Raw genomic sequence first — 11000 nt, 5'->3', positions numbered from 1 at the left:
CTACCTGGTTAAATAAAGGTGAAATAAATACAAGGCATGTGAAATTCATTTTGATAGGCCTACCTTGTTTGCAGCGTAGCCTAGTGGTTAGAGCGTTGGACTAGTAACCGGAAGGTTGCGAGTTCAAACCCCCGAGCTGACAAGGTACAAATCTGTCATTCTGCCCCTGAACAGGCAGTTAACCCACTGTTCCCAGGCCGTCATTGAAAATAAGAATATGTTCTTAACTGACTTGCCTGGTTAAATAAAGGTAAAATAATAAAATACCATACCTACAGTACTATAAAATACAAGAGCTACAAATCGCTATGAAAAATGTAAATGCTGTTTTGTTGAGTAGCAAAAACACACACACGTCTGCAGCCCCACGATTATAAATGTGATGCCAGTTTGCAGGGTTGCCATTTTGTGTTTGCATTACTTTGTTGCCTATGTACGATATAAATTAGGCTTAAGTCACAATTGTCCTCTGTATCACATTGTGTTCTGCATATTAGGGTGAATCAAGTAAACAGACCAATTACCGACTGGGTAAAATAACATTTTATTCAGGATATAGGAAGAGGACATAGAGAGATATGGTAGCTACATGAACCAGTAACATTCTAAAGACCCGGAAGTATAATGTCGTCCGTAGGTCTGTGCATAAGTCATTATATAAGCACTACTCACAACAACACAGTCCTTCTAATAGCACTAATACTGCAGGTTGGCTTAAAGATTCAATAGAAATGCTCCTCAATTGCAAAAGAGTAGGGCAACAGCAAAATGGCTTCTAGAGAAACTCTGTTATAGGAATTATCCAGTCACTGAGTATCGGCATGGCTATAACATTTAGGCCTGTAAACGTATGTGTGTGATTGTGACTAATGGTATGAATGCATGCTTTTAAAAGGGCCTGTACTTATGGCGTTGGCAGTGTGCAAAGCGACGAAAGAAGCTTCACTTGATCCTGTGAGGTTTGGTTAGCACCAACAAAGTGAGAGTTCAGCTAATGGAAACAATACCAATAACTGACACTTTGATTTACCAGTAGTATCCTATAGTTATGCAGATAACATCATACAGTTAAATATGTCATAAAGAATGTGCCTTTCCTCCAATCAGGGGCAATCAAGGAAATATCCAACTATTGACATGATCATATCTCGAACAAATACAGTGCAGTCGTGTTTGCCCCTACCATGGATGTAAGATTTGTGGGGAGGGACCATGTGGAGGAACTGTTATTATCTGAAACTCTTTCATTGACTTCTTTAATAGATGCAGTACAGTTACAGCTGGCTCCATACACCTCTTTTCAGAGCTAAAACAGTTTGGAGACAAACTTAACCACTACTGTAAAAAGTACCTTATGTAGAACAGAGGTGCCCGGTACCAGGCCAATAAACAGGAGTTGTGATATGAGTGTGTGCATGTGTGACTTTGTCTGCAGGCTAGGGGGGGACTCAGCAGGGAGGGCGGTTGGTTACGGTCATCACTGTCTGGGCAAGTTCCAAAGTCATACACCCAGACTATTTCTACAATTTCTGTTCTTGAAATATAACCTCAACCACACTGCAAACCTTATGCCGTGTACCTTAAATTAAGACCAAAAAGCAAATGTTTTGTTTTCATCATTTTTTTATGATATAGCCAATTTTTACTCTGCAACTTGACCATCTAATGGGAAACGTTGGTTACTAAGGCAACATCAACCTCTTGGCCTATTTCCTGGCAACGATGAGGCTGTGGTAAAGGGGCTTTACCACGACGTGCAGGTAGAGGGAGCTGTCGATGAGGTATTCAGACGCCCGGCGGTGAAGGTCGGCTTCCACCAGGAAATCGCCGGCCTCCTCAGTGCTCTGGTGGAAGTTGTAGACGTGACGAACCACCATTTTACCCCCCTGCCTCGCCGTCACGATCACCGTCTTCTGGAAGCTCACACCTGCGAAGTCAGGGCTGGAAGTGGCTGGGGTGACGATGATGCGAGGACGACCGCCGTCAGTGCGTGTGGCCTGCATCTCGTTTGTATAGGCGGAGCGCACGCTGAGCGGGAGCCAGCGCGGGGAGAACAGGGCGTTCCAGGTCACCCGCTTGCTGGCGTCACTGCCGCTGGGGCCCAGCTGGGTCTGGAAGCTGAAGCTGCGGTCGTCGCGCGTGGGGTTATTGATGACCCACGGAGAGCCCCAGGACGGTGACAGGTAGTTGCGTGGCGTGAATATGCTGCAGTTGACGTCAAAGTATTTGGCCAGCTGGACAGGCGAGGCCGAGTGGAACTGGAAGGCCAGGAAGAGCAGGTCACGGATGGACTCGTAGTATTTCAGCATGATTGGGGACTGCTTCTGCAGACGGAACAGGTGCTGCGGGGGGATCATGCCGTAGCGCACCTGCCTCAGGGCATTCTCCACCGTTAGGCCGGCCGGCTGGTTCTGGCCGATCCAGGCTTCCAGGGCCTCGTAGAGCTCCAGCTCGCTCTGCAGGATGAGGTCGGAGCGCTGCATCAGGGACAGCAGCAGGTCGTCGCTGATGGAGCCCCACTCGCCGCTCTGCAACACCGACGACAGGTTCCAGGAGAGGTACTGGAGGCAGCTGTCCCTCAGGTTGGCGTCGCCGATCTGCATGGCGTACTGGTACCAGCCAACCACGTGGCCGGTCGGGGAGTCGCTGGACAGGTGCCCTGTCATGTACTGGCTCAGGCCCTGCTGGAGGCTCCACACACGGTACTTGCTAGCCAGCTTGTGCAGGGGGATTGCCTGGTCCAGGCGCACGGAGATGTCACCGCAGTAGAGGTACCTGCAGAGATAAAACAAGGCTAGATCGGTCTGCAGAAACATTGGCAGTCATTACTGAACTTGAAAGGAGGTCACTTTTTAAAATAAAAAAAATAAAAAACATGAAACACCAATAGCCCATTTCTGTTCCTCCCCCATCCTCTTGAGGTGTACACTCATTCTACCCCCCCCCCCAGTCCCCTCACCTGATGAACTTGTCAAAGACAGCAGCACAGTCGGCAGGCTCTCTCAGGACCAAGGTGCTGGTGTTGTGGCTGAGCAGCAGCTCCTCAAACACCTCGCTCTGCAGCGAGAGCACCAGCGTGTGCGCCTGGATCACCTTCACCTCATCCGTGTTGACCGTCTGCACGCGGAGGGCCACATCACTGCCGTTGCCTTGGGCCAGAAGACCTTCCATGCGCTGCACCATTGCCATGGAGTGATTCAGCGTTGTGGCGCCATTCTCCAGCGCCACCTCCTGCTTCAGCGCGGCTGCAGGAAGAGAAGATGTAGGGATCCCATTCAACACCGGGTCAACTGCAAGTGAAAACACCTCTTTCTCAATTCATCTGTCCTCGATTCCTCACAACCTCATTCTATTCACCATTGTCTATATTCTATATGGTATCCTCCCCTTGGACCTTCTCCTCCATTACTGTTGTGAAGGATGTGAGGAATTGCGGAAAGACAAAGTGAGATAGAGCCCTTCTTCTCCAGTCATCACTCACTTCGACACTGAATGTTGAGTTGACAGTTGAGCCTTCTGCCAATCAACACCAGTTGAATTACAACAAATCATTAATTATGACAAGCTGTCTACCAGCCTTAACACTCTACACTCTCTCCTTCAAAAGCTTAATTAACAGTGCAGTGATGAGATAAACAGCCATAAACTTGAAGAGTTGCTGAGTTCGTCTGCAGTTAAAAAGTGACTGACCTAGTCACTAATGGGGAAATCCTACCCGTGGTTTGGGTTTAGGGTCAGCATCTTGGAGTGTAAAACACATTGTTAATAGACAGATAATAATGGATGGTAATAGTGTAGGCTATGAAACCAATAGGCTACTTGTCTTTAAGTACAATTATGCCTAGGCTATGCTGTATAAGCACCAGACATGTCGAAAACATTTTTTTCTCCCCTGACTAAACTACTTTTTAAACTTTTTAAATCCATATTTGCAGATTATTACATGAATAGACTGAATTAAATTGCTCAGTGTCTAAATCACTGAGGACTTAACATGATCCTCCAACACCAGCACAGTCGTGCCTCTTCTCCCTCAGGAAGCTGATACGATTTGTCATGGTGCCTCAGATCCTTAGGAACTTTTACAGCTGCATCATCGAGAGCATTGTTGGTTGTATCACCGTCTGGTATGGAAACTTCAACCCGCTCAACCGGAAGGCCCTACAGAGGGTGGTACGGACGGCCCAGTGCATCACTGGGGGTGAGCACCCAGCCATTCAGGACGTAAATACCAGGCGGTGTCTGAGAAAGGCCTGAAAAATTGCCAAATGGACTGTTCTCCATGTTCCCATCCGCCAGGTGGTACCGGTGCATCAAGGCTCAGACCAACAGACTCCTAAACAGTTTATATCTCCTGACCATAAAACTTAAATGGTGAACTACTGCACACACCTACACTGCTGGTAAAAGTAGTATTAATTAGATGTATTACTAACACTACAGGGTCCCCGTGAGGTTGAACACAAGATGTCTCTTTCTTCACTACAGGGTCCCTGTGAGGTTGAACACAAGATGTCTCTTTCTTCACTACAGGGTTCCTGTGAGGTTGGACACAAGATGTCTCTTTCTTCACTGCAGGGTCCCTGTGAGGTTGAACACAAGATGTCTCTTTCTTCACTACAGGGTCCCTGTGAGGTTGAACACAAGATGTCTCTTTCTTCACTGCAGGGTCCCTGTGAGGTTGAACACAAGATGTCTCTTTCTTCACTACAGGGTCCCTGTGAGGTTGAACACAAGATGTCTCTTTCTTCACTACAGGGTCCCTGTGAGGTTGAACACAAGATGTCTCTTTCTTCACTACAGGGTCCCTGTGAGGTTGAACACAAGATGTCTCTTTCTTCACTACAGGGTCCCTGTGAGGTTGAACACAAGATGTCTCTTTCTTCACTACAGGGTCCCTGTGAGGTTGGACACAAGATGTCTCCTTCTTCACTACAGGGTCTTCTTGAGGATGAGCACAAGTGGCACATGCACACTGTAGAGTCACATGAAAGAAGGTCTCAGCACAACAAGCTGCACGCTCACTCTCTTTAACGCCCTCCTTCCTCTGCCTCCATTGACACCAGCTGCTTCCTCCTGTTACTGTAGGTTTAATGAGACACAGGGGGAGAAAGACTCCTGCCCCCCCCCCACTCCCTTAGCTGCCTCACCCCCCAGTCTTCGTGTCACCACTGTCGGCTAATCATGCACCTCCACTTCAAAGCAACCTTTGTTCAGTTCATTAGACACAACTAGCCTATATCCTACAACTCCATGACGGCAGCTGATGCTTGTGGGCCATTGACAAATAACTTTGACATTTGCATATTGCATTTGTGTAATTTGTGTCATTCACCCAGCTCAAACAAAATTGGACTTCTGAAGTTCAATTTGTCTTTTGCAAGCATATTAATTGTGATAGGTAAACATGCCATTTAATTGTGACGTGAATTGTGATTGATTTGTTCCGGCTAATTACTTCCTAGTTTAAATGTGCTGCAATCAAGCATTCCATTTGTTTCCTTTAAAATGCCGTGGTGAATTCATTGCAATAGATTGAAGTGAGAACTTCAGGGAAATTGATACAGCTGAGGAGGATGTTATTAATAAAAGATGACGGATTTTCTCCTCTAGTCAAGCACAGTGATTTTTAGAAGCTGGTGGGTTGAATCCCCTAAATTAAACATAGAAATGCATGTGTATGAGTACACAAGACGAGCACAAGGAAAAAGCTGCCAGGCAAGATGAAGGTGTTACAGCCTGAAATAAAGTGTCATTCAATTGATGCTTCCCCGGTCAAGTCCTTCAATATAGGAAAGAGCATTTTCTTCAGTCTCTAAAATAGCATCCTCGTCGATTGTGACTCACAAAGGCCACACAAAAACAAACATCTCAGGCTCTCCCTGCAAAACATCACAGACAAACAGAGATAGGATGTGGGAAAGTGAACTGGGGGGACAGTGCTGCTATTCCAATACTCAACCTAGTGCCTCTGGGCTTAAAGAGAGCAACCCACATGCAACGTGTCCCACCAGCGTTTCCTCAACCCACTGAGTGTTGGGGACAATGTGCTTCAAGTCCAAATCATCCTAAAATATCTAACATTGATTGTGTAGCTCAATAGATGGTTTGGACATGATATTCCTCTAAAACAGAGTTGTATCTCTTTCCTACACTTCTGTAGGATAAGAAATGTAAATAGAATAGGAAATAAAACTGATGTTGTTGATGTACTGTAGTGAGAGAGGAAATAGTGACTAAAATAGACAAGCTAAACAGTTGATCACTATGCAGAGCAGTCTGTCACACAGTCACCTTACCTCCTCCAACGGAGATGGGGTGGAAGCAAAGAGCCACGAGCAGGGTTCCCAGATAGACCCGGGCAGGGATTCCTCCTTCATAGGTGTGTGCCATATCTAGTCATATATATCCTCTCTCTCTCTCTCTCTCTCTTCTCTGTTCCTTCTTTTTCTTCGTTTCACTCTTTCCGTCTTCCCCTTAGTGCTTAATGTCTCTGTGTGAGTGTTGTGCAAGAGGTGGGTTTCCCCGTTGTGGCGCCCTGACTCCCCGTCCCGGACTCTTTATGTAGGACGCCTGGCCTTTTTTCCCCGCCTGGCGCCTCTCACATCGCCTTGCGGACTCCATTGATTGGTGGAATCTGGCAGGGGTCGTTGCCATGACGACGGCTTTGATTTTGAATTTCTCCCTTTTCCATGTTAACATGGCATCGATCTGTGGCCCAATAGGGACTCTCTCTTCATTTTCTGAGTGTAGGTGGATGAGAAAGGGTTATTAAACACTATATTATGGAGTCAATATGAATCAACTATTTTATGATAAAGTACACTGTTATAATATAATTAGGGTATTGTATGTGAGGGTTTTATTTATGTTAATTAGAAGTAATGAGACCAATATATGAAATGTGTAACAATGGCACGATTAAGTAATTAACCACAGAGTTAATTAGTGAGGTGATATCTTCCTGGAGAGCTACTGTCCTGTAGGTTTTAACTCCAACCCTGTTCCTGGAGAGATATCATCCTATAGGATTTAACTCCAGCCCTGTTCCTGGAGAGATATCATCCTATAGGATTTAACTCCAGCCCTGTTCCTGGAGAGATATCATCCTATAGGATTTAACTCCAGCCCTGTTCCTGGAGAGATACCGTCCTGTAGGTTTTAACTCCAAGCCTGTTCCTGGAGAGCTACCCTGCTGTAGGTTTTAACTCCAACCCTGTTCCTGAGAGCTAGCATCATGTAGTCAAAACTTATAGGACGGTATCTCTCCAGGAACAGGGTGTTCCTGGAGAGTACCCTTCAGGAACAGGGTTGGTTTTAAGCAGGGCAGCTCTTCCAACCCTGTTCCTGGAGAGCTAGCATCATGTAGTCAAAACTTATAGGACGGTATCTCTCCAGGAACAGGGTTGGAGTTAAACCATACAGGACGGTATCTCTTCAGGAACAGGGTTGGAGTTAAAATCTACAGCAGGGCAGCTCTTCAGGAACAGGGTTGGAGTTAAACCCTACAGGACGGTATCTCTCCAGGAACAGGGCTGGAGTTAAATCCTATAGGATGATATCTCTCCAGGAACAGGGTTGGAGTTAAACCCTACAGGACGGTATCTCTCCAGGAACAGGCTTGGAGTTAAACCCTACAGGACGGTATCTCTCCAGGAACAGGGCTGGAGTTAAATCCTATAGGATGATATCTCTCCAGGAACAGGGCTGGAGTTAAACCCTACAGGATGATATCGCTCCAGGAACAGGGTTGGAGTTAAACCCTACAGGACGGTATCTCTCCAGGAACAGGGTTGGAGTTAAACCCTACAGGACGGTATCTCTCCAGGAACAGGGTTGGAGTTAAACCCTACAGGATGATATCGCTCCAGGAACAGGGTTGGAGTTAAACCCTACAGGACGGTATCTCTCCAGGAACAGGCTTGGAGTTAAACCCTACAGGACGGTATCTCTCCAGGAACAGGGTTGGAGTTAAACCCTACAGGACGGTATTTCTCCAGGAACAGGGTTGGAGTTATACCCTACAGGATGATATCGCTCCAGGAACAGGGTTGGAGAGCCTTGCATTAGAGCGATGGTCACTCTCCAAATTTGAATGTGAAAATTTCAGTGCACTGCTCTCTGATTGGGTTAGTGAACATATCCTGCCAGGGACATCTGGGACTTCGTCTACTTCACTCATCTGTTTGTACTCTTTGAAAATAAAACACATTCACATGGATGTACACCACAGGAGGTTGGTAGCACCTTAATTGGGGAGGACGAGCTCGTGGTAATGGCAGGAGCGGAATCAGTGGAATGGTATCAAATACATTAAACACATGGTTTCCATGGTTTCCATGTGATTGATGCCATTCCATTCGCTCCATTCCAACCATTATTATGAGCCGTCCTCCCCTCACTGATGTACACGCCTATCTTCTTGTGGCTTGTCTTCTAATGCCTTGATATGAATTCAGTATGGACAATGCTTCAAGTCCTAATCATCCTAAAATATCTAACATTGATTGTGTAGCTCAATAGATGGTTTGGACATGAAGTGTGACACATTTGAGTACTATTGACTTGCATTGGATTTGTGCCACGAATGAAAAACAAAGTTAGCATTTGGAAACAGTGGCCAAGTAAATAAAACCAAAGCATGTCACCGCTGCAAAGATTCTAGTGGGCTGGTCGCCACTTCCACCATCACAGACCTTGGTTAGGTACCCCTCATGTAATATTATCTCTCAATTGTTGTATCTTGAACTGCTGTATCACCCCCCTGTTCTTGCTCATGTTTTGATGCTGTGGTAATCATGTGATTGCTATATCTTATTGATTAACATTGATAAAAACACCAAATAATAAAACATTCTAAAAAATGTAAATGGATGCTGTCATCATACCTTGTTCATAGACTGCTTACAGGGTAAGGAAACTATATCAATATGTCATTTAGTCATTTGGGTGAACTATCCCTTTAATGTTTACTTATTGTGTTGAAAAGGATTGAAATGTGGTGAAGAGACAAACCACACTAACAAGTGATACCTGAGTCAGTGCATGCAGAGTGACTGTGTGTTCTGTGTCACTGTGTTCTGTTCCACTGTGTTCTGTGTTCTGTTCCACTGTGTTCTGTTCCACTGTGTTCTGTGTTCTGTTCCACTGTGTTCTGTTCCACTGTGTTCTGTGTTCTGTTCCACTGTGTTCTGTTCCACTGTGTTCTGTGTTCTGTTCCACTGTGTTCTGTTCCACTGTGTTCTGTGTTCTGTTCCACTGTGTTCTGTTCCACTGTGTTCTGTTCCACTGTGTTCTGTGTTCTGTTCCACTGTGTTCTGTTCCACTGTGTTCTGTTCCTCTGTGTTCTGTTCCACTGTGTTCTGTATTCTGTTTCACTGTGTTCTGTTCCACTGTGTTCTGTGTCACTGTGTTCTGTGTTCTGTTCCACTGTGTTCTGTGTTCTGTTCCACTGTGTTCTGTTCCACTGTGTTCTGTTCCACTGTGTTCTGTGTCACTGTGTTCTGTGTTCTGTTCCACTGTGTTCTGTGTTCTGTTCCACTGTGTTCTGTGTTCTGTTTCACTGTGTTCTGTTCCACTGTGTTCTGTGTTCTGTTCCACTGTGTTCTGTGTTCTGTTCCACTGTGTTCTGTTCCACTGTGTTCTGTGTTCTGTTCCACTGTGTTCTGTGTTCTGTTCCACTGTGTTCTGTGTTCTGTTTCACTGTGTTCTGTTCCACTGTGTTCTGTGTTCTGTTCCACTGTGTTCTGTTCCACTGTGTTCTGTGTTGTGTTCTGTGTTCTGTTCCACTGTGTTCTGTTCCACTGTGTTCTGTTCCACTGTGTTCTGTGTTCTGTTCCACTGTGTTCTGTGTTCTGTTCCACTGTGTTCTGTGTTCTGTTCCACTGTGTTCTGTGTTCTGTTCCACTGTGTTCTGTTCCACTGTGTTCTGTGTTCTGTTCCACTGTGTTCTGTGTTCTGTTTCACTGTGTTCTGTGTTCTGTTCCACTGTGTTCTGTTCCACTGTGTTCTGTGTTCTGTTCCACTGTGTTCTGTTCCACTGTGTTCTGTTTCACTGTGTTCTGTTCCACTGTGTTCTGTGTTCTGTTCCACTGTGTTCTGTGTTCTGTTTCACTGTGTTCTGTTCCACTGTGTTCTGTGTTCTGTTCCACTGTGTTCTGTGTTCTGTTCCACTGTGTTCTGTTCCACTGTGTTCTGTGTTCTGTTCCACTGTGTTCTGTTGCAGAGTGTAAAACGAATGTGCGTGATCCTCAGCGACAAAAGAAACAGCTGGTCAAAGAGTTCACAGGTTGCTGCTGCAGGCAGGGAACATGCTAATTGCTCTTACGGGGAACCATGAAATCAATACCGCGCATACTATCCACTCTGGTGAGTGGTATCAAGCTACATCCTAAAAACTCTTACTCAGCCTTATTGACGAGCATGAAGGTTACTGCCTGGTGCATTGTGGTCCCCCGGCAGAGAGAAGCCGCCCGTGACATTGGCACATGAAAATGTGGTGATGATCTAAAAAGGCCAAAGGAATGTTAAAGTAATTGACCAATGAACAAGGTGTTCAATTGACCCTTTCTCAGTTTCGAGATCGATTTCCTGTCTCTGGGGTAATGAGGAGCCAATACCCGAATGGTTTTGATGATCTCTTCTTCAGGGAAAGATGAAGAGATGTTCTCAAAGTGTGTTGGACCGCTGACTGAGATGAAAGCAAATGAAGGAGCCTCTCAGACTAATTAAGCCGGATGATGTTTATTGGGATGAGTCTTAAGTCTTGAGGCAGAACTGAGCGATTATGGCTAGAAGGAGCAGCTGCAAAGACAGAATTGGCTATATTGTAAACATTATTGAAAACAAACATGTGCTTTTAGGTCTTAATTTAAGGTCAGGCATTATGGTCAGCAGTGTGGTCAGGGTTAAGGTTATGTTAAAAATCAGATGGGATAACTTTGTGACTGTGCCAGCTAGTGACTGCTCTGCAAAGCTGCCCCCAGAGCAAGATTCATGAC

General features: G+C 45.7%; 1 protein-coding gene across 2 annotated transcripts; it reads right to left on the bottom strand.

The window, feature by feature from the left end:
* Positions 1 to 525: 525 nt before the first annotated feature.
* Positions 526 to 6592, bottom strand: LOC118375499 (BTB/POZ domain-containing protein 17-like). Of its 2 annotated transcripts, none has more exons than XM_035762082.2 (3): positions 6300 to 6592; positions 2960 to 3290; positions 526 to 2775 (listed from the first exon to the last, which is right to left on the bottom strand). In XM_035762082.2, the coding sequence occupies exons 1-3, from the start codon at positions 6391 to 6393 to the stop codon at positions 1707 to 1709; spliced, it is 1494 nt and encodes a 497-aa protein (XP_035617975.1). In that variant the 5' UTR covers positions 6394 to 6592; the 3' UTR covers positions 526 to 1706. The 2 variants fall into 2 exon arrangements, with proteins under 2 accessions (XP_035617975.1, XP_035617976.1); XM_035762083.2 differs by having other exon boundaries at positions 2960 to 3245; positions 6300 to 6584.
* Between the last annotated feature and the right edge of the window lie 4408 nt (positions 6593 to 11000).

The sequence above is a fragment of the Oncorhynchus keta genome, unplaced genomic scaffold, assembly GCF_023373465.1.
Source record: "Oncorhynchus keta strain PuntledgeMale-10-30-2019 unplaced genomic scaffold, Oket_V2 Un_scaffold_10655_pilon_pilon, whole genome shotgun sequence".
Lineage (NCBI taxonomy): Eukaryota > Metazoa > Chordata > Actinopteri > Salmoniformes > Salmonidae > Oncorhynchus > Oncorhynchus keta.
The sequence above is the reverse complement of the archived record's forward strand: the minus strand, read 5'-3'. Positions and strand labels throughout refer to the sequence as shown.

Coding starts and splice junctions, on each gene's coding strand:
- LOC118375499 (XM_035762082.2), bottom strand. CDS start 6,393: ATGGCACACACCTATGAAGGAGGAATCCCTGCCCGGGTCTATCTGGGA. Junction 3,291..6,299: donor CCCCATCTCCGTTGGAGGAG/GTAAGGTGACTG, acceptor TTTCACTTGCAG/TTGACCCGGTGTTGAATGGG. Junction 2,776..2,959: donor GTCTTTGACAAGTTCATCAG/GTGAGGGGACTG, acceptor TTATCTCTGCAG/GTACCTCTACTGCGGTGACA.